We start from the raw sequence: 27,434 nt of genomic DNA, 5'->3' as shown, positions 1-27,434 counted from the left end.
GGGAAAGATCCTATGGGGGCCCACAAAAGGGTCCATTCTGTTGTTCCTGATAGAAATGACCAGTGACAATGGAAAGAGGGATCTATTCAAGTTCTAGGCCCATCATGTTTCTTGGGAATCCCAGGACTCCCCGGATAGGTCCCCAGATGATGGGGTGGCCTGATAGTGACTAAAGAGTCACCATCACCTGATCCAGCTTTCTGGTCCTTTTTCCAACCATAGCATCATCTCCCCAGACAATAACTTGGATCCACCGACATATCAGATGTCAGGCTCAGGGGAAAAAAGAAAAAGAAAACTAGTATAGCCACAGGCCCTTTGGAATATAACTAAAATATGCCTACTAGCTATCTACAAATTGGAGGACCCCCCAACTCTTCAACTGTACTGTTCCAGCCTTTAGGTTCATGATGGGTCAACAATTTGTTTGGCTTTGTATGTTAACTCTCTTTTCAGCCACCAGGTTCCAGATGCTAGCATGATGCCGACCAGACTTCCCTGGACAGACAACCCCACCAATGTGTCCTGGAGCTCCACTTTCCCAGAGCCCTTTCCCACTAGGGAAATAGAAAAACCAGCTGGGAGTATGGATCGACCTGTCAATGCCCATGTTCAGCAGAGAAGCAATTACAGAAGTCAGACCTTCCACCTTCTGCATCCCACAATGACCTTGGGTCCATAATCCCAGAGGGTTAAAGAATAGGAAAGCTCTCAGGGGAGGGGATGGGATGCATAGTTCTGGTGGTAGGAACTGTATGAAGTTGTACCCCTCTTATCCTATGGTTTAGTCAATGTTTCCTTTTTATAAATAAAAATTTTTTTTAAAAAAAACAATAGGAAAGCTGGGGCCGGGCAGTAGCTCAGCAGGTTAAGCACACATGGAGCAAAGCACAAGGACCGGGAGTCGGGCTGTAGCGCAGCGGGTTAAGCGCAGGTGGCGCAAAGCACAAGGACCGGCATAAGGATCCCGGTTTGAACCCCGGCTCCCCACCTGCAGGGGAGTCGCTTCACAGGCGGTGAAGCAGGTCTGCAGGTGTCTATCTTTCTCTCCTCCTCTCTGTCTTCCCCTCCTCTCTCCATTTCTCTCTGTCCTATCCAACAATGACGACAACAACAACAATAACTACAACAATAAAACAACAAGGGCAACAAAAGGGAATAAATAAATAAAATATTAAAAAAAAAAAAAAAAGCACAAGGACCAGCGGAAGGATCCCAGTTCTAGCCCCCAGCTCCCCACCTACAGGGGAGTCACTTCACAGGCGGTGAAGTAGCTCTGCAGGTGTCTATCTTTCTCTCCCCCTCTCTGTCTTCCCCTCCTCTCTCGATTTCTCTCTGGCCTGTCCAACAATAATGACAACAGTAACAGTAACAACAACACAGATAAACAACAAGGGCAACAAAAGGGAAAAAAAGAATAGGAAAGCTCTCAGGGGAAGGGATGGGATACAGAGTTCTGGTGATGGGAATTGTGTGAAGTTGTACCCCTTTTATCCTATGGTTTAGTCAATGTTTCCTTTTTATAAATAAAAATTTTTTAAAATAAAGTATGCCAGTCTCTTGCCCTTATTCAGCTTTTGTAGTCCTTACTTTGATAAGGTTAGCTTTAGAGTGACTAAGGGAAGTGTAATAGAAAGTAGGTGAGACCCGGTTCGAACCCCGGCTCCCCACCTGCAGGGGAGTTGCTTCACAAGCGGTGAAGCAGGTCTGCAGGTGTCTGTCTTTCTCTCCCCCTCTCTGTCTTCCCCTCCCCTCTCCATTTCTCTCTAGCCTATCCAAAAATGACAACAACAATAATAACTACAACAATAAAACAACAAGGGCAACAAAAGGGAATAAATAAATAATTTTTAAAAAAAAGAAAGAAAGAAAGTAGGTGAGGAGGGTATCTAGGGTCTAAGTAGAAATTATTTCATTAGGAACTTTATGGTGTTCTTTTTATATATATATATTTATTTATTTATTCCCTTTTGTTGTCCTTGTTGTTTTATTGTTGTAGTTATTATTGATGTCATTGTTGTTGGATAGGACAGAGAGAAATGGAGAGAGGCGGGGAAGATAGAGAGGGGGAGAGAAAGACACCTGCAGACCTGCTTCACCGCTTGTGAAGCAACTCCCCTGAAGGTGGGGAGCCAGGGGCTCAAACCGGGATCCTTAAGCTGGTCCTTGCACTTTGCACCACATGCGTTCAACCCGCTGTGCTACCGCCTGACTCCCTGTGGTGTTCTTTTAGGTCTATTTGCTTGCTTCATTTATAGACTTGCTGTGGACTATTGTGCACTTTTGCTTTCAGGTATATATTTTGCCCCAATTTATGGATACATGTGAACATATACCCTTTCTCATGGGACCTGGTCTATATCTAAGTTTTGGGGCTTTGTTAGGAAGTGAACCAGTCGAGATGAAGTTAGAGAATCCTATGAGAAAGGAAAGATCTCACCCAAGCATTGAGGCTGAAGGGTTGACATTCCACACCTGCCGTCTCTGGACACAGTCTGAAGTGAAGCATGCTGAGGTGGTACTCGTTGCATTGATTAGGTTGGGATCAGCAGATGCAGTCTCAGTTGGTATGACTTAATAGAAGCATGCCGGAAAGTGAGCCCCACCCTAGAGGTCCAGGACTGGGAGAAATATGGGCTTTATAGAGGAAGCAGGAGATTCTGCTGTCTTACGGTTTAAGAAGGCAATAGATAGTTATTGCTGTAATCAAATTATTTGGCAGTTGGGTTAACTTTAAAGATACCATTGTTAGGATTTGCTGTATCATACATGAGATCATCATAATTTATTTCCTTTGACATTTATATATAGCTGTGTCTGATAAAGTAACGCCACTGGTTGCTTCTTTTATCCCTGGTCTAAGCTTTTAGAAAAGTCCACATTTCAAAGAACAAGTCATTATTAGAAATGTATTAACAATTTGAGCCCACTGTTAAAATTCAACCTGATGATCAATTTGAGGTCTTAAGTGCTTAGATTGAAGGAAGATGTACTCAGCCTATGGTCTATGCATTAAAAGGTTTAAGACATTCCATCAGTTTTTCCCCTCTCGTATTAATTAAATAGTGATTTATGAGACTACAAGTTAATAGAAATGTACATCAACACCCTTCCCACCACCAAATGACTGTGTCCTAGGTCCCCCCCCCCCCAGTGAAGCTGAACATCTACTCTCACCCTCCACACACAGATTTTTACTTTGGTGCCCTACTCCAAACTAAGTCAGATCTTGCTTTGAGTTTCCCTTTCTGTTCTTTCTCAACTTCTGTTTATGAGTGGGATCATTCCATACTCATCTTTGCCTTTCTGACTTACCTCACTTAACATAATTCCTCTAGTTCCATCCAAGATGGTTCAGAGAAGGTGGGTTCATTATTCTTAATGGCTGTAGAGTATTCCATTGTGTAAATATACCATAGCTTTCTCAGCCATTCATCTGTTGTTGGGCACCTGGTTTACTTCCAGGCTTTAGCTATTACAAATTGTTGGGCTACGAATATAGGTATACACATATCTTTTTTTATTGGGTGTTATGGTGTCCTTGAGGTATATCCCTAGGAGAGGAATTACTGGGTAATATGGAAGGTCCATATCTAGCCTTGTGAGGGTCCTCCAGACTGCTCTCCACAGGGTTTGGACTAATTTACGTTTCCACCAGCAGTGTAGAAGGGTTCCTTTGTCCCCCACAACTTCTCCAGCATTTCTTGCTGCTGTCATTTTTGATGTATGACATTCTCACAGGGATGAAGTGGTATGTCAATATTGTCTTTATTTGCATTTCTCTGATAATCAGTGACCTGGAGCAATTTTTCATGTTTGTTAGCCTTTTGGATCTCTTGTATAGTGAATATTCTGTTCATATCCTCTGCCCATTTTTGGATGGGATCATTTGCTTTTTTGTTGCTAAGTTTGGTGAGCTCTTTATATATTTTATTAGTCTCTTGTCTGATGTATGGCATGTGAAGGAAGATCTTCTCCCAATCTGTGAAGGGTCTCTTTGTGTGATGGTTTCTTCAGCTGTGCAGAGGCTTTTCAATTTAATGTAGTCTCATTGATTTGTTTCTGTTTTAGTCTTCCTTGCAGTTGAGTTTGTATCATCAAAGATGTCCTTGTGGTTTAGATGGGAAAGTGTTCCACCACTGTTTTCCTCTAAGTAATTGATAGTTTCTGGTCTAACGCCCAGGTCCTTGATCCATTTGGAGTTGATTTTGGTTTCTGGTGAGATAGTGGTTCCGTTTCATTCTTCTGCATGTTTCAACCCAATTTTCCCAGCACTATTTATTGAAGAGAGCCTCTTTCCATAATAATTTATTGAATAATTCAATAATACACCTCTATTTAGTACTTTAGGCCCCCTTATCAAAGATTAGATGTCCATAGGTGTGGGGGCACACTGTTTTTCATACTGCTTCCTTCCCTTTGCCTCTGTCTACCTGAAAAAAAAAAAAACTGGGGGCTGGGTGGTGGTGCACCTGGTTGAGTGCACACGCTACAATACACAAAGACCTGGGTTCAAGCCCCCAGTCCCCACCTGTAGAGGAAAGCTTTGTGAGTGGTAAAGCAGTGCTGCAGGTATCTGTCTCCCTCTGCCTCTTCCCTCTTGATTTTTTACTGTCTCTATCCAATAAAGATAATTAAAATTTTTTAAGCTGCTAATTTTTCCATTTTCTGCTAAAATATTTCACATGCTGTTTTCCTCTCCTCCCACAACCTCCCCACTCAGCAAGTCTGCCCCCTCCCTAACCACATACCTGTTGCCAGGTCTGTCTTGACCTTCGCAGCACTGATAAAAGGTAGGGGTTGGTCCACCAATGTGTCTTGGAGCTCCACTTCCCCCAAAACCCTTCTCCACTAGAGAAAGAGAAAGACACGCTGGGAGTATGCCTGTCAATGCCCATGTTCATCAGGGAAGCAATTACAGAAGCCAGACCTTCAACCTTCTGCATTTCACAATGATGTTGGGCCCATACTCCCAGAGGGTTAAAGGATAGGAAAGCTATCAGGGGAGGGGATGGGATACAGAGTTCTGGTGGTGGGAATTGTGTGAAGCTGTACCCCTCTTATCCTATGGTTTACTCAGTGTTTCCTTTTTATAAGTAAATTTTTTTTAATTTTTTTATTTTTATTTATTTATTTTTTTATATTTATTTATTTATTTATTCCCTTTTGTTGCCCTTGTTGTTTTATTGTTGTAGTTTTTGTTGATCTCGTTGTTGTTGGATAGGACAGAGAGAAATGGAGAGAGGAGGGGAAGACAAAGAAGGGGAGAGAAAGATAGATACCTGCAGACCTGCTTCACCGCTTGTGAAGCAATTCCTCTGCAGGTGGGGAGCCGGGGGCTCGAACCGGTAAATTTTTTTTTTAAAGGTAGGAGTTGGTAACTGAGCTCTCTGATATGAGAAATGTCATATTGATGTATATTTCTAAATCATCTTTCAAAAGTTTATTCCCTAACTGCCGGGATGACTGACACACTCTGTCCCCCACCCCTGCCCTGGGTAATACACAGATTCTTAGAGAGCAAACACATTCCAGAAAGTGTGAGAAATGGCCCTCTGGTCTTCGATATACCTTGTTGCATAGAAGTAGCAGAAACAAATGGGTGTCTTTATTGTGTTCCTGAACTTGGGGCAGAGCCTTCAGTCTTTCACCACTCCCTGTGGATGCTAGTTGTGGGGTTTTAGTAATTTTAGTAAAGAACTTTTCCAGATGGGACAAAGTTCTGTTTCATTTATAGGTGATTTTTTTTCAGTTGTTTATGTCATGAGTAGGTTTAGAAATTTATCGAAGGTGGGAGTTGGGCAGTAGCACAGTGGGTTAAGCGCACGTGACACAAAGCGTAAGGATCCCTGTTCGAGCCCCCAGCTCCCCACCTGCAGGGGAGTCTCTTCACAGGTGGTGAAGCAGGTCTGCAGGTGTCTGTCTTTCTCTCCCCCTCTCTCTCTTCCCCTCCTCTCTCCATTTCTCTCTGTCCTATCTAACAACGACAACATCAATAACAAGAATAACTACAACAACAATTTAAAAAGGGCAACAAAAGGGAATAAATAAATATTTTTAAAAATAAAATAAAGTTGAAAAAAATAAAAGAAATTTATCGAAGGTTTTTCCTATATGTATCAAGAAGATTCTGTTGTCTTTTAGTCTTTATCCTTTGCTCTCCTTTTTTTCTTTCTTTCTTTCTTTCTTTCTTTCTTTCTTTCTTTCCTTTCTTTTCCCACCAGAGCACTGTTTAGCTTTGGTTTATGATGGTTTGGTGGGGGATTAAGCCTGGGACCTCAGAGCATCAGGTATTTTACATTGAGTATTTTGCATAATCATTATGCTATTTCCCCCACCCTCTACTGCTTTCTTTTTTTTTTTTCTTTTCTTTTTTTTTTTTTTTTGAGATACAGAGAGGTAGAAGGGGGGTGGTACACAGAGAAAGTAAAAGAGACCACAGCACTGAAATCTCCTTCAATGTAGTGAGGGGTCAAGCTTGAACCAGGATCATATGTGTGACAAAGCAGCACCCCGGCCATGTGAGCTATTTTACCAGCCCCTTTATTCCATTAACATGGTGCATTATGTTGTTGGATGTGGGGATATTAAACTAACTTTACCTTCCTATTAGAAATGCCCTTGTTTGTGGTATATGAATCTTTTTCTGTAGCCGCATTGGGCTGGCTAATATGCCGTTAAGGACTTTTGGTATCCATATTCACAAGAGATTTCACTCTAATTTTCTTGTGATGTCTTTGGTTTTCATTATCAGGGTTATATTGGTTTCATAGAAGGAATTGAAAAATACCTCTTCATTTCCAGTTGGAGAAGACTTTGCAAAGGATTACTGTGATTTCTTCTTTAAACATTTAGTAGAATTCACCAGTCTGAAACCACCTGAAACTTAGTTTTTGTTTGTGGAAAGTTTTCTGATTATCAGCTATTTATCTTTGCTAATTAGAAGTTGAACAGGGGAGTCGGGTGATGGGCAGCGGGTTAAGTGCACGTGGCGCAAAGTGCAAGTGTAAGGATCCGGGTTTGAGCCCCCGGTTCCCCACTTGCAGGGGAGTCGCTTCACAGGTGGTAAAGCTGGTCTGCAGGTGTCTGTCTTTCTCTCCCTCTCTCTGTCTTCCCTCCTCTCTCCATTTCTCTCTGTCCTATCCAGCAACGACAACATCAATAACAACAGCAATAATAACCTACAGCAATAAAACAACAAGGGCAACAAAAGGGAATGAATAAATATTTAAAAATATATATTTACGGGAGTCGGGCAGTAGCAAAGCGGGTTAAGCGCACATGGCGCAAAGCTCAAGGACCAGCTTAAGGATCCCGGTTCGAGCCCTTGGCTCCCCACCTGTAGGGGAATCGCTTCACAAACAGTGAAGCAGGTCTACAGGTGTCTGTCTTTCTCTCCCTCTTTCTGTCTTCCCCTCCTCTCTCCATTTCTCTCTGTCCTATCCAACAACGATGACATCAATAACAACAACAATAACTACAACAACAATAAAAACAAGGGCAACAAAAAGGAAAATATGTGTGTGTGTGTGTGTGTGTAGTTTAAAAGAAAAGAAAAAAGAGAAAAAGAAAATATATATACATATTTAAAAAAGAAAGAAAGAAAGAAAGAAAGAAATTATTGTCTATAAGGTTGACTCTTGATGGGTAGCTTGGAACTTGGATTCCAGGAATATCCCCACCATTCTTTAAATAATAGAAATGACCGACTTGCGGGAGTCGGGCTGTAGCGCAGCGGGTTAAGCGCAGGTGGCGCAAAGCACAAGGACCGGCATAAGGATCTGGGTTCGAGCCCCGGCTCCCCACCTGCAGGGGAGTCGCTTCACAGGCGGTGAAGCAGGTCTGCAGGTGTCTATCTTTCTCTCCCCCTCTCTGTCTTCCCCTCCTCTCTCCATTTCTCTCTGTCCTATCCAACAACGACAACAACAATAATAACTACAACAATAAAACAACAAGGGCAACAAAAGGGAATAAATAAATAAAATAAATATTAAAAAAAAAAAAGAAATGACCGACTTGCTAAAAGGTACAAAAGAATATGGCTTATAATGAGTATCTTATTTTCTCCTAGGAGTCTAGAATTTTGGGACACACTAGGTACAGGTATCTACATGACCAGTCCCAATAATAAAACTTGGCACCGAGTCTCTAATACCTTTCCCTGGTATCCAACATTTCATATATGTAGTCACAGTTCAGTGCTCAAGGAATTAAGCACATTTTGTGTGACTTCACAGAAGATTCTTGGAAATCTACACCTGGTGTCTCACCCCACAAGTCATTTCCCTTGGCTGATTTTGTTCTGTATCTTTTTGTCATAATAAATCTTTTCCAGGGCTAGGAAATAGCTCACATGGGTAGTGTACCATGCACAAAACCCAGGTTCAAGCTCAGGTCCCAAACCCAGGTTCAAGCTCAGGTCCCAACACATTGAAGGAAACTTCAGTGCTGTGGTTTAACTCTTTCTATCTCAGCCTCCCTGCTTCTACCTAAAAAATAAGCAATAAATAAAATCAGTAAAAGTAAATCATATCCAGACTGGAGAGATAGTTCAGTGGACAAGGTGCATGTCATTACCATGTTTGCCACCCAGGTTCAAGCCCCAGAACCACATGGAAACGTGACAGCACCAAGGGAAAGTCAGTGCTATTATGTCTTTTCCTCTCAGTGTGAATGAAGTTTTTTAAAATGGCTTGAGAGTAGTGAAATCACTAGCTCCACACACAGAAAATTATCTGTGAGTACAACTACGTACTATCTGATTGATTGACTTACTGACTTACTTTGTGGCACCAGGGCCACATGCCTGTGATTGATTCCACCACTCCTGGGTCAAGTTGTTCGTTTGTTTTAGATAGACAAAGACAGACACATCACAGTTTCATCATACATGGAGCTTCCTTGGATACAGCAGTGCTCCCACATAGTGCTGGGGTTTGAACCCAGGGCCTCTGCATGGTAAGTACAGGCTAATCTATCTAGATTACTACCAAGTAATCTATCTCCCTGCCCTTGTGAGCCCTTCTACTGAAGCACTGAAACTGGGAGTGTTTTGTTTATAGATCTATGGACTTATTTAGGTTTTCTATTTCAGTTACTGACAGTTACAGTAGGTTTTGGTTTTTTGTTTTGTTTTGGTACTAGGTTTCGAAGGCAGGGCCTCACACATGCAAAGCAAGTGCTTTAACACTGAGCTATATCCCTAGCAGCTACAGTTTGTGTCTTTCTAGAAATATGTCCATTCAAGGAGGTTATCTATTTTGTGATAGCTAATTATAATAGTCCTTTATAATTCTTTTAATTTCTATAACCTCAGTAGTGACATTCCCTCTTTCACTTTAGAGTTTAGTAGTTCAGAAATTCTCTTCTCCCTTCATCAACCTAGCTAAATTTTTGACAGCTTCCTTTTCAAAGAACCAACTTTTTCTTCCACTGATTTCCTCTGTTGTTTTCTACCATTTCTTTCTACACTATGTGGTTGGTTTTTTGTTGTTGTTGTTTTTTCCTGCCTTTGCTTGCTTTGGGTTTTATTTAGTCTTCTTTTTCTAGTGTCCTAATAATGAAATGATGAAAGAATAATGAATTTGAGGGGCTGGGTGGTGGCTCACCTAGTTGAGTGCTCAAGTTACAATATACCAGGACCCAAGTTTGAGCCCCCATTCCCCACCTGCAGGGGGAAAGCTTTGTGAGTAGTGCAGCAGTGCTACAGGTATCTCTCTTGTCTTTCTACCTCTTTATCTCCCCCTTGCTTCTCAATTTATGATAAATAAATAAAAATAATTAAATTTTTAATTAGAAAAGAATAATGATTTGTGACCTCTTTTAATTTTATAATGATTCTACCCACTGGAGTTTCATACTTGCATAATCTCACTGCTCCAGGAGGACTTTATTTTTCCCTTTAATTTCTTTTGTTGTTGTTGTTGTCATTATTATTATTAGTGATTTAATAATGGTTGACAAGATTATGGGATAACAGGGGTATAATTCTATATTGTTCCCACCACCAGAGTTCCCTCTCCCCTCTCCCCATAGAAGTTTCCCTATTCTTTATCCCTCTGGGAATATGTATTAATTTTTTATAAAAAGTAAACACTGACAAAACCACAGGATAAGAAGGGTACAACTCCACACAGTTCCCACCACCAGAACTCCATATCCCATCCCCTCCCCTGATAGCTTTCCTATTCTTTAACCCTCTGGGAGTATGGGCCCAAGGTCATTGTGGGATGCAGAAAGTGGAAGGTCTGTAATTGCTTCCCTGCTGAATATGGGCATTGACAGGTCGATCCATACTCCCAGCCTGCCTCTCTCTCTCTCTTTCCCTAGTGGGGAAAGACCCTGGGGAATCAGAACTCCTGGACACATTGTTGGGGTTGTCTGTCCAGGGAAATCTGGTTGGCATCATGCTAGCATCTGGAACCTGGTGGCTGAAAAGAGAGCTAACATATAAAGCCAAACAAATTGTTGACTAATCATGAACCTAAAGGCTGGAATAGTGCAGATGAAGAGTTGGGGGGGGGGTCTCCATTCTGTAGATAACTAGTAGGCATATTTTAGTTATATTCCAAAGGTCCTTTGGCTATACTAGTTTTTTTTTCCCCCTGATCCTGAAATCTGATATGCAAATGAATCCTAGTTATTGTCTGGGGAGATGATGCCATGGCTGGCAGAAGGACCAGAAAGCTGGATCAGGGAAGAGAGTAGCTCCCAAATATAGGAAAGGTATATAAATATGGTTGACTGTAAACCCCATCAATTTGATCTGATCTGGGGCCCATATTCAGCTTAGGAGCCTGTGTGACCTCTGCATCCCTATAGATCTGACCTCACATTCTATGGTCATCAGTAGGAACACTCCAAGCTGCTGCAATATTAGGACCCATCTTCCTCAGGTGTAGCATAGAGTATGTTGTCCATCCTCACTTCAGAGGATGGAACATTCTCTACCACTGTTGATCCAAGTTGAGGGCAACATCCTATGGGGGCCCACAAAGGGGTCTGTTTTGTTGTTCCTGGTAGAGATGACCGGTAACAATGGAGAGAGGGATTTACTCGAGGTCTAGGCCCATCAAGTCTGTTTGGGAATCTCAGGACTCTTCGACTAGGGTCCCAGCTGATGGGGTGGCCTGATAGTGACTAAAGAGTCATCATTAAAGTATGCCAGTCTCTTTCCCTTATTCAGCTTTTGCAGTCCTTGCTTTGATAAGGTTAGCTTTGGAGTAAGTAAGGGAAGTATAATAAGAAATAGGTGAGGAAGTTATCTAAGTCTAAGTAGACACTACTTCATTATGAACGTCATACTGACTATTGTGTACTTTCGCTTTCAAGTATGTATTTTGCCCTAATTTATGTATACATGTGAATATATGCCCTATCTCATGGGACCTGGTTTATATCTAGGTTTTGAGACTTTGTTGGGAAGTGAACCACCTGGAATGGAATTAGAGAATCCTATGAAAGGAAAGGTCTTACCTGAGTAATGAGGCTGAAGGGTTGACATTCCACACCTGCTGTCTCTGGACACAGTCTGAAATGAAGCATACTGAGGTGGTACTCGTTGCGTTGATTAGGTTGTGATCAGCAGATGCATATCATTTGGTATGAATTGAGAGAAGCATGCAGGAAAGTGAGCCCACTCTAGAGGTTCCAGGACTGGAGAAATACAGGCTCTATAGAGGAAGTGGGAGACTCCTGCTGTCTTAGGGTTTAAGAAGGCAATAGATAGTTATTGCTATAATCATATTATTTGGCAATTGGGTTAACTTTTAAAAATCCCTTTGTTAGGATTTGCTGTATCATACACAACATCACCATAATTTATGTCCTTTGATATTATTTGTATAGAGCTGTGCCACCAGTTGCTTCTGTTCTCCATGGTCTTAGCTTTTAAGAGAGTCAACCTATCAAAGATTCCCCCTATGGTCTGTGCATTAAAGTTTGAGACATTCAATCAATTTTTCCCCTCTCATATTAATTAAATAGTTATTTATTTGACTACAAATTAATAGGAGTGTACATAAACACCATTCCTACTACCAAAAGAGTATGTCCCATCCCACCCCACCACCACCACCACGCCCCGCCCACCCCATGAAGCCTAGGATACACCCTCACCCTTAACCCAGGGTTTTTACTTTGGTGCCCTACTCCTTCCCTTTAATTTCTAATGGGGACAAAAAGAGGAAGAAAGAAAGGGAAAGAGAGGGAAAGAGAAAAAGAAGGAGAAACACCACAGAACTATTTCATTATTATGGAGTTTCCTCAGTGCCACATATGATAATTCTACAGGGTGTCAGGAGCTCAAACCCAGGCTCTTATATATGGTAAAACAATTTACCAGATGAGCTATCTCCTATCCCCATCCTTTATATTTTATTTATTTTTATTATCTTATTTATGTGTTTATTCATTTAATAGAGACAGCCAGAAGTTGAGAGGGAAAGGGAGATAAGAGAGAGAGAGTCAGAGAGACACTTGCAGCCCTGCTTCACCGCCTGTGAAGCCTGCCCCCCTGCAGATAGGAACTGGGGGCTTGAACCCAGGTCCTTGTTGTATTGTAGCATGTGCACTCAACCAAATGCATCACTACCTAGGCCCTGAACTTTTTATTTTATAGAGAAGTTTTTGGTTATAGTTTGTTCTAAGCACTCCTTCATCTGTATTTCATAAATACAGGTATTTTGTGTATTTATTTTCATTCATCTCAGAATGTTTTTAATTTCCTTGGTGATTGCTTCTTTGATTTATTGATTATTCAGAAGGACATTTAATTTTTACATATTTATGAAATTTCTTTCTTTTCATCATTGACTTATTATTATTATCTTTATTTATTAGATAGAGACAGCCAGAAATTGAGAAGGAAGGGGGAGATAGGGAGAGAGACACCTGCAGCCCTGCTTCACCACACACACAAAGCTTTCCCCCTGCAGGTGGGGACTGAGGGCTTGAACCCGGGTCCTTGAACATTGTAATGTATAAGCTTAACCAGGTAAGCCACCACCTAGCCCCCTTAATCATTGATTTCTAATTTCCTTCTAATGTGATTCAAAAGAAGATATTGTTAGAGGTTTAAAATACTTTTAGATTTATTGTAGATTGGACTGGTGAGATAGCATAATGGTTATGGAGAAAGCCTTTCATGTCTGTGGTAGCACAGGCCCCAGGTTCAATCCCCAGCATCACCACAAGCCAGAGCTGAGTAGTGCTCCAGTAAAAATAATAACTATTATTATTATTATTAAATACAGTTATTGTTAATTATTAAATTTACTTATCGTTGCTTGTTTTATGGCATATCACATGGTCTATCTTAAAGAATCTTTCACGTTCACTTGAGAAGAATATGTCATCTGCTGTTTGCTGGGCTTAGAATCCCTTTGATCAACTTCCCCCTGGTCTTTTTGGGGGAAGCCAGCATCTAAGTGGTGGAGTAGTAAATACTGCATCTTCTGTTCCTTGCTCTTGTGGGTTCTGCCTTCTGGACTGAGAGACTAAGCAAATGGCAAACTAATCTACTTTATTATTATTGTTAATATATATATATTTGCCTCCAGGGTTATTGCTAGGGCTCATTGCCAGCACTACGAACTCACTGTTCCCAGCAGCCATTTCTTCCATTTTATTGTACAGAACAGAGAGAAATTGAGAGAGGAAGGGGAGATAGGGAGAAAAAAGAGAGAGAGATGGGAGTCGGGTGGTAACCCACATGCGGCAGTGGGATGGCGCGAAGCATAAGGATCCTGGTTCAAGCCCCCTGCTCCCCAACTGCAGGGAAGTTGCTTCAAAGGTGGTGAAGCAGGTCTGCAGGTCTCTCCCCCTCTCTGTCTTCTCCTCCTCTCTCCATTTCTCTGTCCTATCCAACAATGACATCATCAATAACAATAATAACAGTAACTACAACAACAATAAAAAAGCAAGGGCAACAAAAGGATAAATAAATAAATAAATAAATATAAAAAAGAAAAAGAGAGAGACCTGCAGACCTGCTTTGCCTCTTGTGGGGTATCTTCCCTACAGGTGGGAAGCTAGGGCCAAATCTGGATCCTTGTGTGCTTAGTACTATGTGCGCTTAACTGGGTGCACCACCACCCAGCCCCCTAACCTAATGTCCTCCCAGTACCTTTCTGGTTTCCAAAGACCCCCAGCTATAGAAATCCTTTCCAAAATTGTTTGTGTGTTTTCAACTTGGTTACATAATGACAATGGAAGTGTGTCTCTTCCCACAAACAAGGCAAAATAAAAGCTCATGTTTTCCACCCTACTTATCCTCAGTAGTTGCCAGGAAATACTCCCACTCTGGGTTTAGTTCTTTAGTCATTGAATTTGATTCCAGGGACCAAATGACTGATGGCAGACCCAGGTAAGATTGGAGCTTTTACCTTGCTATATTCCCATCTGCCCTTCTATGCCAGAAGCATTGAGACTGTTCCTTTTGGTACTACGTATGTATTTTCTCAGAAGTGAGTACTGAGTACTTGCAGCCTGTTTCTAACATCTGGTATCTATAAAAGATGAACTTAGGGGACCAGGTGGTAGCGCACCTGGCTGAGTTTACATAGTACAATGTGCAAGGACCCAGGTTTGAGCCCTGGTCTCCAGCTGCAGGGGGAAAGCCTCACAAGTGGTGAAGCAGTGCTGCAGGTGTCCCTCTGTCTCTCTCCTATCTCCCCCTCCTTTCTGAATTTCTGTCTCTATCCAATAAATAAATAATTTTTTAATTTAAAAAGGAAGAAGTTTTTTAAATTTCTTTATTGGGGGATTAGTGGTTTACAGTCAACAGTAAAATACAATAGTTTGTACATGCATAACATTTCCACCTAACAGTACAACCCCCACTAAGTCCTCTGCCATCATGTTCCAGGACTTGGACCCTCCCCCCCACCCCAGAGTCTTTTACTTTGGTGCAATACACCAACTCCAGTCCAAGTTCTGCTTAGTGCTTTCCCTTCTGATCTTGTTTTTCAACTTCTGTCTATGAGTGAGATCATCCCATATTCTTCCTTTTGTTTCTGACTTATCTCACTTAACATGATATCAAGAAGAATTTTTTTTTAAAAAAAGATCAATTATGCTGGGGAGACAGCATAATGATTAATCAAAAGATTTTCGTGCCTGAGACTCTGAGGTCTCAGGTTCAATCCCCAGCACCACCATAAGCCAGAGATGAGCAGTGCTCCAGTCTTTCTCACTCTGTGACGCTCTCATTAAAATAAAATTAAATAATATGTAATAATAAATCATTTAAAAATATTAAATAAAAAGTTCTATTTAGCCACTGTTAGTGCAAAAACAAAACACACGATACAAACTACAGTAAGAGTTCATTTTTCTTCTGTAACAAGAATTGTGAAGACTCAAATAGAGTGCCTGCATTGCCATGTGTAACCCAGCTTAGTACCCCAGCGGCATGTAGAAGATACTATGGTACCAACCAGGTGGTGGCGCACCTGGTTAAGCGCACATGTTACAGTGCTCAAGGACCTGGGTTTGAGCCCCCAGTCCCCACCTGCAGAGGGAAAGGTTTGCAAGTGGTGAAGCAGGGCTGTGGGTGTCTCTCTTTCTCTCTCCCTCTCTATCTCCCCTACCCTCTCGATTTCTGGCTGTCTCTACCCAATAACTAAAGATAATAATAAAAAAATAAAATAAAAAGAAGATACTATGGCAATGAAGAAAGCCCTAGTGTAGTGATTCCCTCTCTCTCTCACTCTCTTTCCCTCTCTCTCTCCCTCTCTCTCCCTCTCTCTCTGATCTAAGGCATTGAAACTGTGTGTGCACAAGGTTCGAGCCTCACACATACATCAAAATAAGTGTGGGGACAGACAACTCTGAGGTTAATGTGTTTGATCAATGGCACTACCAACAACCCAGACTCCTGGTATTTTGCCACTGCAGCACCCATGGCAGGTGTATTTCATCCTTATGCCTGTTTGCTTCATGGTCACAAATTGGCTGCTGTCCCTTAAGACCAAATCCTGTCTAGGGAGAAAGAAGGGGTAGAACACACAGGCAAAGGGGTCGGGCGGTAGTGCAGTGGATTAGGTACATGTGGTGCAGAGCGCAAGGACCGGCGTGAGGATCTCGGTTTGAGCCCCCGACTCCCTACCTGCAGGGGAGTCGATTCACAGGCGGTAAAGCAGGTCTACAGGTGTCTGTCTTTCTCTCCTCATCTCTGTCTTCCCCTCCTCTCTCCATTTCTCTCTGTCCTGTCAAACAACAACAACATCAGTAACAATGATAATAATAACCACACAATGGTAACAACCAGGGTAACAAAAAGGGAAAAAAAAAATGGCCTCCAGGCACCGAGCCCTGGAAATATCCCTGGAGGCAAAAAAAAAAAAAAAGGAAAAGGAAAAAAAAAAAACAAGCAAAAAGACTAGCCAGCTTATTACAAAGGCTTTCTAGAAGTCCCAACCTCTGAAACTCTGCATTTTATATAATACATTACATTATGTAATCTAGGTCACTTATCACTCGTAGACCAATCATGAAAAGACTGAAAAATGTGTACAGAGAAGGATGAGAGGAGAAGGGGCAGGGGGAAGCAGTGGCCAGTAAACTAACAGTGGCTGCCATGCCTCCCTCAAAACGGGAGAAACTGGACATTAAGGCAGGGGAGGGGGAAGATGACTCTAGATAAACTAGCTTGCAGAATAGTGTGCCATCCAACTCTGCCTCTGTCCATGAAACAAAATCAACCCTAAACTCCATAGCACCTTCTGTAGCACAGTTCCCAACCACAAACAGAATCAAACCTTTTCACTTGTCTTCTATTAAATTCAGCATCTAATTCATGCTCCTTTCTGTTGGATTATCAAGAGCATATTCTAAAGTACTCAGCAGTCGTTTATAGCCAAGAATGACTTGATTTGAGGATTCCAAGAGCTGTTCTTCTGAGACACCCCAGAAGATATCCCCATGCCAATGCTTTTTCTCAGCTTCAGATACCTGCTACAGCAGTCAGCCAATTCTGTTATAGGCACGATTATCTGTTTAAAAGGTGAGCCTGTGGCTTGGATACTATGTTCAAGTGTGCACACTGGTGCCATTTTATTTTAGTGACTACCTCGGAAGAGGTTAGAAATTCATACTCCTCAGGAGTCGGGCGGTAGTGCAGTGGGTTAAACGCACGTGGCACGAAGTGCAAGGACCTGCGTTAGGATCCCGGTTCGAGCCCCGGGCTCCCCACCTGCAGGGGAGTCGCTTCACAGGCGGTGATGCGGGTCTGCAGGTGTCTATCTTTCTCTCCCCTCTCTGTTTTCCCCTCCTCTCTCTATTACTCTCTGTCCAACAACGATGACATAAATAACTACAACAATAAAACAACAAGGGCAACAAAGGGAAAATAAATAAATTAATATAAAAAAAGAGAAAAAAAGAAATTCATACTCCAAAGAGAATTGGGTGGTGGCACAGTGGCTTGAGCACACTTAGCGCAAAGCGCAAGGACTGGCATAAGGATCCCGGTTTGAGCCCCCAACTCCCCACCTGCAGGGGAGTCACTTTACAAGCAGTGAAGCAGGTCTACAGGTGTCTTTCTCTCCCCCTCTCTGTCTTCCCCTCCTCTCTCCATTTCTCTCTGTCCTATCCAACAACAATGACATCAGTAACAACAACAACAATAACTACAACAATAAAACAACAAGGGCAACAAAAGGGAATAAAGAAAGAAAGAGAAAGAAAGAAAGAAAGAGAAAGAAAGAAAGAAATATTTAAAAAAAAAAAAAAAGAAGAAAGAAAAGGGAGTTGGGCTGTAGTGCAACGGGTTAAGCGCAGGTGGCGCAAAGCACAAGGACCGGCATAAGGATCCCGGTTCGAACCCCGGCTCCCCACCTGCAGGGGAGTTGCTTCACAGGCAGTGAAGCAGGTCTGCAGGTGTCTGTCTTTCTCTCCTCCTCTCTGTCTTACCCTCCTCTCTCCATTTCTCTCTGTCCTATCCAACAACGACAACAACAATAATAACTACAACAATAAAACAACAAGGGCAACAAAAGGGAATAAATAAATAAAAATAAATATTTAAAAAAAGAAAGAAAAGAAATTCATACTCCAAAACAAGGACCTTAGAATTGGGTGACAGAGGGAGTTAGGCGGTAGTGCAGTGGGTTAAAGCACAGGTGGTGCAAAGCACAAGGTTTGAGCCCCGTGCTCCCCACCTACAGGGGAGTTGCTTCACAGGCAGTGAAGCAGGTCTGTAGTTGTCTTTCTCTCCCCGTCTTCCCCTCCTCTCTCCATTTCTCTCTGTACTATCTAACAATAACAATAATAACTACAACAACAATAAAATAAGGACAACAAAAGGGAATAAATAAATAAATATTAAAAAAATAAAGACAGCAATGAGATACCACTTCACTCCTGTGAGAATATCATACATCAGAAAAGGTAACAGCAGCAAATGCTGGAGAGGTTGTGGGGTCAAAGGAACCCTCATACACTGCTGGTGGGAATGTCAATTGGTCCAACCTCTGTGGAGAACAGTCTGGAGAACTCTCACAAGGCTAGAAATGGACCTACCCTATGATCCTGCGATTCCTCTCCTGGGGATATATCCTAAGGAACCCAACACACCCATCCAAAAAGATCTGTGTACACATATGTTCTTGCCAGCATAATTTCTAATAGCCAAAACCTGGAAGCAACCCAGGTGTCCAGCAACAGATGAGTGGCTGAGCAAGTTGTGGTATATATATATGATGGAATACTACTCAGCTATAAAAAAATGGTGACTTCAGCATTTTCAGCCAATCTTGGATGGACCTTGAAAAATTCATGTTAAGTGAAATAAGTCAGAAACAGAATGATGAATATGGGATGATCTCACTCTCAGGCAGAAGTTGAAAAACAAGATCAGAAAAGAAAACACAAGTAGAACCTGAACTGGAATTGCCGTATTGCACCAAAGTAAAAGACTCTGGGGTAGGTGGGTGGGGAGAATATACAGATCCAAGAAGGATGACAGAGGACCTGGAGGGGGTTGTATTGTTATATGGAAAACTGGGAAATGTTATGCATGTACAAACTATTGTATTTACTGAATGTAAAACATTAATTCCCCAATAAAGAAATAAAAAAAAAAAAAGAATTGGGTGACAGGTCAGCATTAGATTACAGAATCTACAGAGACTCCAGGCTCAACCCCCAGATCACCATATGCTAGAGCACAGTGGAACTCTGGGTGCACTGTCTGTATCCCTCTCTCACATAATAAATACATACATACATACATACACACACACTTCTAGTGGAGTACCCAGTAGAATGTACACATTATCATACTAAAGACCTGATTTTTAAGCCCCTAGTTCCCATCTGCAGAGAAGGAAGCTTCATGAGCACTGAAGCAGTGGTGCAGATGTCCGTGTTTCTTTCTCTCCACTTCTCTGTTTCTATCAAAATGTTTTTAAAAAGGAAAGAAAAGAGAGAGAAGCAAAGAAAGGAAAAAAGAAAACAAAAAAGGAATGGCGAATTTGTAGTGCAGGCACTGAGTTCCAGTAATAACAGTGGTAGCAAAATAAAATCAATCTTTAAAGATAGGAGCCTTTACATTCAACTTCCCAACCTCTCATTTTGTCCGAATGCTCCTGGAAATGGCAGATAAATTAATATCTCCATCAAACTCTATTAAGGATGCATTTGCCTCTCTTCCTTCCAGAACCTCCTGCCAACCTTTATAAGTCAGCCCTGAAGTTTTAAAGCTTTCTGTAAAGCTCTTTCAACTCAGTCTCTTTCCAGTCCTCTGATGCTCACTCCAGTGCTCACAGGAGTTACTTTTAAGAAACCACACCCAGGTCTCTAAAAGAATCTGAGCTTTGTCTCAGAATCAATGGGCTCAAAAGTAAGTATGTGTGTGTTTGCCATAAACTCGAATTCTAGTTGTGGACCAGCAAGAGAGCTCACCTGGATATTGTGCCTGCTTTATCATGCATGTGATCCATGTTCAAGCCTGGCCCCCACTACACTGGAGGAAGCTTTGGTGCTACAATATCTTTCCGTCTCTTCCTCTTTCCCTTCGTCTCCCTCTTCCTATGTGGAGCAGTGAAACCTCAGCAACAATCTGCAAGCCTTAATTCTTCTGTGTGATAGTCAATTATTCTTAGAAACCTCACTTAGAAACCCCTCTGGGGTTAATACCTACTTCAAATTAAAGAGTGTCTATCTCTCCTGCACCACAAGAAGATTTTGATCCATACTCCCAGAGAGAGAAAATGTTAGAAGATGACCAGAGGACTCTGAACCCAGGTTCCACCAGGACCCAGGACTTTTGGAACAAGGAACATTTCTTTTTGCACCATCACTGAGAGAGAAGAGATTCTGGAGAACACCCAAGGAAGTTAGGCACTGTTTCTCTTATCTGAGAAGGAAGAGGAAAAAGGAAGGACAACTATGGGATGATTTCACTCATAACTAGAATGTAGAGTTGAAACACATGAACTTGAAAAAAAAAGAAGAAAAAAATATATATATATAGTCAACCCATAACTATGTATAGGGAGAACTATGGTGATTACCATTAGGGGCCCAGGGGAAAGACAAACTTTGGTGGTAGGTGTGATGTGGAATTATGTCTCTATTACTTTATAATCTTGTAAATCACTAGGGGGGGGGTGTTTCTGTGTCGCTCACCCTTTTGTGAATATCCCCTATGAGGGAAGAAGAGAGGTGTCCTAGGCACTACTGATGGCTCAAGCAGGGAAGACCCCCCTGCCCAAAGTCAGCCTGAAGAGTTCTGGGCTCCCCTAGCACTCCCAGAGGAACTTGGGGGAGCCTCAATTCAGACTGACCTTCAAAATGTGCCAAAGACTAAAAGATGAACCAGCATTTATCATGTGTGCCCTTGTTTCAGAAAAGAGAGTGGCTACTGCTGGCCAAAGGGGAGTCCTCAAAGCAAGGACACAACCCCAGAGAACCTGCCTGCACCTTCTATGTGATCATGCCATCGCGCTCCCTGACTCTGCTGGTGAAGGCAGTGGCCACACGGGAATTGCTGCTGCCCAGCCCTTTCCCCCTGCTTTCTGAGGACCCTCCTGATGACAGCCTCAAAGCTGTGGAGGTAAGAGGAGCCCAGATAGGACAGAGAGAAATTGAGATAGGGAGGGGAAAAGAGAGAGAGAGCGAGAGACCTGCAGACCTGCTTCACCACTTGTGAAGCTTCCCCTCTGCAGGATGGGGACCAGGGGGCTTGAACCCAGCCCTTTGTGCATGGTAATGTGTGCTTTCAACTGGGCCCACAAAGAGCATCTATTTTTGTTTGTTGAAGAAAAGAGAGAAAGATAGCCTTTTAGGCGTCCAGAATAGGAAGGGCTTCAAAATGAGACTCAGATGCAAAAAAAGAACAGCTCTGAAGGTCATTTTCTCCTTCTTCTCTCTTCTTGGATCTGGATTCTGGGTTTCCTCTGCCAGCCTCTCCAGACTTGGGGGGGGGGGGGGTAGCACTCTATACAAGGAAGACTGAAACCCTGTAGCTGCTGGATAGGTAGTTTTATGTGCAAAAAGCACAAAGCAGGGTACTGTGTCCAGAGGCCATGGGGATGCTGGGAGAGGTAAGAGCGAATGGCCATGGCTCACTCAGCGTCTCACTTCAGGGCCAGTGGTTTCTGGCACCGGATGTTGTGGCCGGAAAACCTGACTGCTCAGGAATGCTGTGCTCGTGTGTCCTCCAGTTATGCTCACCCCACAGGCCAAGAATTCAGTGTACTCTCAGAATGTGATCACCCCAGGACCCCACATACACACACACACACACACACACACACACACAGCTGTACACACTGAATCCCTTGTAATTCTGTCAGCATCCTCCCACTTGGTGGGTCCCAACTCCAGCCCCAGGGGTGGAGTGGGAGGGGCCACTTCTCCATCTACACACAGCTCCCCAGCATTTCAGACCTAAGGACCAGGAGACCTGGTGGGGACACACATCTATTTCAAAGCCTCCAACTGAGCCCTGGGTCACCACACCTCTGCAGGCCTCTCACACTGAGGCTCTCCAGCTGACTTATGTTCTGCAACCTTGAGTTCCCTGGGTGAGGCTCCTGCTCTCTTCCCTTCAGAGCATGCTGGATGGCCTGGAGCTGGAGTCCACCTACAACCCCTTGCAGATTAGGAACCACCTGTACTCATACCTGAACAGCATCTTTGTCAAGTCTCAGGGGCGGCTCCACCCAAGTTGGGAGAGTCAGGCCCAGAGAAAGGTACAATTTCCCTCCCTGTCACACCTCCCTCCCCTTTATGCTCAGAATTCTAGAGGCCCCTTCTCCTTGCTCCTCATCCCTAATCCATAGGAGTGTGGACTTCCCCCAAGTCTCCCCAGGTGGAAGAAGAAAAAGACCTGCTTCTTTGTTCTAAACAGAGGAAGCTGTACCTCCTTTCCAGCAGGACCTTTATGCTTATGCCTTTACATAATGTTCAGTTCCTTAAGTCTAGTGTTTATGGTAACTTGCTCTCTCCACTGAATAGACTTATTATCCCACTGAGCAAACTGGCCGTACAGGTACTACAACCATAGCCCTGTTTGAAAGAGAAGGCTTGGGGAAGTTGGGAAAAGAAAATGCCCAAGGGAAGGGAAATCAACATCTACTGAGAACCAGTCTTTTGCCAGGTTTTGTGAGAAGTGTTTTCACACATACTTTTCTCATTTATTCTTCACAGCATCCGGGTAAGGTAAGGTGTTGTTACGCTCATGTTACAAAATGACAAAAGCAAGACCGGCCAAGGTTAGTATCTTGGAAACAAGGGCTCTGATGAGATAAGGTTAAAGAGAGAAGACGAAGTGATAAGGGAAGAGTTATTTTTATGAAATCCATAGTCTACAATACGGGTGCTTCCTTTTGCCCTTAATAATCTTTTCCTAGTCTCCAAGTGATAAGACCTTTAGAAAAATGCCCGCTCTGTCCTCAAGTTACAACAGATTCTCAAACTAGTCAACTGAGAGGTGAGAGCAATGGCCCAATGTGTGGGAGTGGAGCCCAAGACAAGTTAGCTGGTGGGCAAGCTAGCAAAGGAGGGACACCCAACAGGGAGGTGAGCTCTGAGGAGGCTGGACCCCAGGGAGCGCCACCATCTCAGTCCAGAGCCCTGAGGGGATCACTCCAGGGATGGGACTCTTGAAGAAATTATTGTTCAGGTGAGCCTTCAAGGATTGGGGTAGGAGGTCAAGAATGCTGTCCAACCTTCTGAAAAGGTCCTACTTCACTTTCTTTGCAGGCTGGACAGTTGCAGACAAGCAGAGTTAGAGCCACAGTGGCCCCCCTACCTATGATAACAGCCACTGGCAGAGTCCCCAAGATGCCAGCAGCCAGATCTTCTTCAGAAGCCTTCTTCCAGCCTTCTAAAGGGGAGCAGGAGGAGGAAGAAGAGGGATACCCTTCAGGACTCTAAGTCACCAGCAGCACAGCCCCCTGCCCTGAGCAACCACATCCATGCTGAGGGTCAGACTTGCCTTCTATCCACCTGAGCTCCAGGTGACACATAAAGAGCCTCCCCCTCAGTGCTGTCACTGTCCCACTCCTAGAGACTGAAAGATGCACACCTGAGCCTTCCCCCTCTCTTAACAGGGACTCTTGTTTTGTTTTGTTTGCCTGGTCATTTGATGCTGTTAACACAGATTAAACACCCAGTTAAGTACATTCCCAGCCCTGAATTTTTCCCTGCAGCTCTGTGTAAGCAGGTAGAGGAGATCCAGTCAGCTTCAGGAACTAGGTCTCAGGAGACAAGGATGTTTTCAGAGCACATGAAAAACAAGTGGGATTGAAATTCAAGCCTCAGTTCCTTTCAGACTACAGACATAGAAGTGGTTTATGCTTGATGCCTACATGTAGAGTGTGTGTGCACGCGCATTAGAGAATAAAACGGGTGAGAATGGTGTGAAAAAGGCCTAGTTTCTCCCTGTTGTTATCTGCCCCCCCCCCAAGTTGCACTGATTGAGAAACTTAACTCCTTTCATACAAACAATCCCATGAGGTAGAGCCTGCTATTGAGTTCTCCCATGGGGGAGGGGGGGGGAGAACAGTGGGGAAACAGCTACTCCACAGCTCTCCCAGGGGTCACAGAAATTGGGTCAAGTCCAGGTTGGTCTGACTGGACACCCAGACTCTGAACCACCCATCTGCTCAGCTCTCCGTCCATTGGGCCACTGCCTCCTTCCACAGCCCCCAACACATTTCTGGCTCTCCTGGTCTTTCCATAACCATCCAGAACACCCTACCACTGTGTCCCCTCTGTGACTATTCATACACATAGGCTTCTTAAATCCAAATTGGCTTTAATAAGAATCTTCTTTTTTAATATTACCTCTGACAAAGAACATATACAGGGGCAAAGATCCAGGCACAGCTGGCATCTCCCTCCAGCCTTCTGAGAGGCCCTGACAGGCAGAGCTAAAGCCATGCCTCATCGAAGCACTCCCTTCCAGATTTGGTCCAACAGCTGGTCTGAAAGGGGGAATGGTTCACCCAGATCCCAACCCCCTCAGCTCCTGCCATTTGTCCTCCTGGTATGTCTTGGGTTTGAGCCTCCTTCCTGAGTCTCCGCGGATCCTTCCAGCCCCGGGCTTCACACAGGCCTTTTTCTTCCCATCAGAATAAACACATTTATTTATTCCAACACCAGTGGCATTTTCAGTCCATCTCTCAACAACTCCCCTCCAGGATCTCCTTCTCATGTGGAGCTCTCTGACTTGACCCCAGGTCTGTTGGCCCCTGTCCTAGAGAGTCCAAAGTCCCAGCTCCCTGAGGCCATACTCTTCTGGACTTGGCTGTACACAACAGTGTCTGAGTCGGGATCTTTGTTGCCACTGCCAGTTGTATCACCACGTTCTGGGAAAGTCAGGCCTTGGGGTTTGGGAGCTGGGAGGGGCTTTGTGCTTCGAGGAGGCGGCGGAACAGCGTAATCATCAGTGGCTGGGTTGTAGGGGAGCTCATAGCCCTCCTCCTTCACCCGAGCCTGGCACCACCAAGCATCCTTGGGCTCCTGAGGCAGATCATAAAGACCTCGGAAAGTAACTGGGGCCAGACCCTCAGGTTCATCATAGATGGGATCCTCTTTGGAATCCTTCAGCTTGGCCTTCAGCAACTGCTGCTGTACACGCTCATACGTGCCCCAATAGAGAGGTTTCTTTAACTGTGGCCCCTCCCCGACCTGGGCAGGGGTACTATCCAAGGGGTCAGAGTACAAGGAGTCCCGGGAAGGGTCTGGAAGAACGCGAAGGGAATCCAAAGGTTCAGCATACAGGGCTGGAGGGCTGCCCAGGTGTTCCTGGGGGACAGTGGGGGAAGCCAACTTCCCCTCTGCCACTTCTCCTTCGTGGGAGTCACCTCTGAGAATATCCTGTCCCTGCCCTGCCTTCCCCTGGGCCTTCTGCTGCTGGATAGCAGTCTCAACTGCCTGGAAGATGTCATTTCCCTCTGCCGTCTGGAAGGTGAAGGTCCCAGGACCTGAGGGGCAGCGACGGCCAGCTTCAAAGGAGAACATGACCTGAAGGGGATGGGGAGAAAAACACATTATTAGGAGCCACCAGAGATGAGACCTACACAATTTAGAGAACCTAAGAAGAGACCTGGGGAGGGGAGAGAGAGCCATAAGCCAGGCAAGGAAGGGTTGCCCCAGGTCAGAGCTTCCCACCCCCCTGTTCTGACCCGTCACCAAAAGTTGTGAGTCCAGGAAACTAGGCCCCTCTCCCACCACACCTTGTCCCGGCCATAGCGACGCAACAGAGTGTAGGGCCAGGAGAGAAGCGGCTCTAGTATCTGGTTTTGGGCCCCCACAGTCAGGAGAGTCAGTTTCTCAGTCTCCACCCTCAGCACATAGGATCCGTGCAGGCCACAGCGCTCTGCTGCTTCAGTCCTCTGCACGGTCACCCAGAACTGGGAGCCTGGAAGGAATACACAGACGGAGACTTGGGGAAGTAAACTGTCCAAGCATGAACCAAGAGGCCAATTCTCAAGAGCTTCCTACTTCCTTCCCCATGGGTCCCAGCACCCTCTGCCCACCCACTTTCCCGCAGGCAGCCTTCCTTTCCATTCCCACCAGGGCTGCCAGGGCTTCTCAGCAGTCTACCTTCCCAGGTGGGGCTGTACAGCGAGTTCTCCAGCATCTCCAGGGCAGAGAGTTTGGGTGGGTTCTCAGCAGAGGCCAGAGCCCAGCTGCCTTTCTGGGGAGAAAAAGGAGGGGAAAAGCAGCATGGAGGACCCTGTAATTCCTTCAAGGCGCTTCCTGGAGTTTGAGTCAGCGCAGTTCTGCCACTGTCACAGCCCCCACCCGGCAACCCGTCCAGGGCCCAAGCCCCCACCCCACCGCCGCACCCCCTCGGCCGCAGCCCCCCCTCCCCGCCCCCTCACCGGAAAAGCATTTCTGCACAGGGTCTGCACCCAGGCCGCACTGGATGGCGCGTCGGCCGCCAACAGGTGCGAGCGCTGCGCGGTGTCCAGGCGGAAGGCGGCGGCGCCGGGCTCGGGGGGGCTGTCCAGGGTCACGGGGGCCACGCTCACACACTCGGCCAGGCGGATCACCTTGCAGTCCAGGCGCCGCGAGCCCCCCCGGGCCCCGCTCGACCCCTTGTGGTCGAAGAACTCGAGGCGCGCCACGCCGTGGGGGCTGGCGGGGTAGAGCACGGCCCAGGTCTTCCTCCACCTCTGCGGAGAGAAACAGCCGCACTGGGGGACGCCCGGCGGGGGCTGGAGAGTTCAGGCTGCTGGGAGCGCGAGCCCGGCCTCCAGGGCTGCAGAGGGCGGAGCCCGCGGCGTGCAGCCCCCTCACGGGAAGCCGGGGTCCCGCCGTCCTCCCGGCTGCCGCCCCCCGGCCGCTGCAAACCTCCTGCGGGCCCCCGCTACCTTGGCGCCAAAGCGCTGGCTCTGCAGGAAGAGCGGCCCTTCCATCACCGCCCCGTCCATGGCCCCCGGCTGCTCCCGCGGCGCTTCCTGGCCCGACGGGCTGGGGGCGGGGCCGGGGCGGTCGTGGCCCCACGGACCTCGGAGGGAGGGCGGGCCGCACAGGAGGGGGAGGCCTCCCAGGGCGCGCGGGCGCCCGCGCCCCCGGGCTTCTGCCCACCGCCCCGGGGCGCACGCGAGCCGCCCCAGAAGCAGGAGCCGCGCGGCTTGGGCCATCGGACTCGGGGCCCCGGGCCCCGCGGGGCCGCGTGCGTCACAGGCCCGACGTGACGTCAGGGCTAGGGGCGTGACGTCATCTGGAGAAAGCGGATGGGCATCCAGCAGCCCCACGGGGGCCACGTGGGCCTTCATGGACCTAGCGCCCCTGACGGCGCCCTCTCTGTGCCCGGCCGGGAGGCTGGGGGGAGGGCGGGGGGCTGGACGGCTGCCTGGAGCTGGGGGCTGAGCTGCGGCCTCCCACCGCCACCTGGGCCGGCCCGTAGCCCCGCCGCCTCTGGCGAGCCCAGTTCCAGACCGCAGCTGCCCGGGCCCCAGCCGCCGCGG

General features: G+C 45.5%; 2 protein-coding genes across 8 annotated transcripts in view; one reads left to right on the top strand and one right to left on the bottom strand.

Annotated features, from left to right (window-relative positions):
* Nucleotides 1-23,865, top strand: part of M1AP (meiosis 1 associated protein) — a 130,194-nt gene extending 106,329 nt beyond the window's left edge. For 4 of the 5 annotated variants that reach the window (XM_060187564.1, XM_060187566.1, XM_060187563.1 and 1 more), the window contains 2 exons: nt 20,852-21,058; nt 22,059-23,865. In XM_060187564.1, the coding sequence (XP_060043547.1) occupies nt 20,852-21,058; nt 22,059-22,289 (438 nt within the window). In that variant the 3' untranslated portion in view covers nt 22,290-23,865. The remainder of the gene's footprint in view (nt 1-20,851; nt 21,059-22,058) is intronic. The other variant, XM_060187565.1, reaches the window with a different exon arrangement.
* A 383-nt stretch (nt 23,866-24,248) lies between these two features.
* DOK1 (docking protein 1) lies at nt 24,249-27,420 on the bottom strand. 3 transcript variants are annotated; one of them, XM_007523368.3, is made up of 5 exons: nt 26,835-27,420; nt 26,343-26,636; nt 26,062-26,155; nt 25,692-25,876; nt 24,249-25,479 (listed from the first exon to the last, which is right to left on the bottom strand). In XM_007523368.3, the coding sequence occupies exons 1-5, from the start codon at nt 27,240-27,242 to the stop codon at nt 24,664-24,666; spliced, it is 1,797 nt and encodes a 598-aa protein (XP_007523430.2). In that variant the 5' UTR covers nt 27,243-27,420; the 3' UTR covers nt 24,249-24,663. The 3 variants fall into 3 exon arrangements, with proteins under 3 accessions (XP_007523430.2, XP_016043751.1, XP_016043752.2); XM_016188266.2 differs by lacking the exon at nt 25,692-25,876 and having other exon boundaries at nt 25,317-25,479; nt 26,835-27,402; XM_016188265.2 differs by lacking the exons at nt 25,692-25,876; nt 26,835-27,420 and having other exon boundaries at nt 26,343-26,485.
* Nucleotides 27,421-27,434: the final 14 nt, after the last annotated feature.

This window comes from Erinaceus europaeus, chromosome 3 (genome assembly GCF_950295315.1).
Source record: "Erinaceus europaeus chromosome 3, mEriEur2.1, whole genome shotgun sequence".
NCBI lineage: Eukaryota > Metazoa > Chordata > Mammalia > Eulipotyphla > Erinaceidae > Erinaceus > Erinaceus europaeus.
The sequence above is the reverse complement of the archived record's forward strand: the minus strand, read 5'-3'. Positions and strand labels throughout refer to the sequence as shown.

Coding starts and splice junctions, on each gene's coding strand:
- DOK1 (XM_007523368.3), bottom strand. CDS start 27,242: ATGAAGGCCCACGTGGCCCCCGTGGGGCTGCTGGATGCCCATCCGCTT. Junction 26,637..26,834: donor GCCAGCGCTTTGGCGCCAAG/GTAGCGGGGGCC, acceptor TTCTCTCCGCAG/AGGTGGAGGAAGACCTGGGC. Junction 25,877..26,061: donor GTACAGCCCCACCTGGGAAG/GTAGACTGCTGA, acceptor TATTCCTTCCAG/GCTCCCAGTTCTGGGTGACC.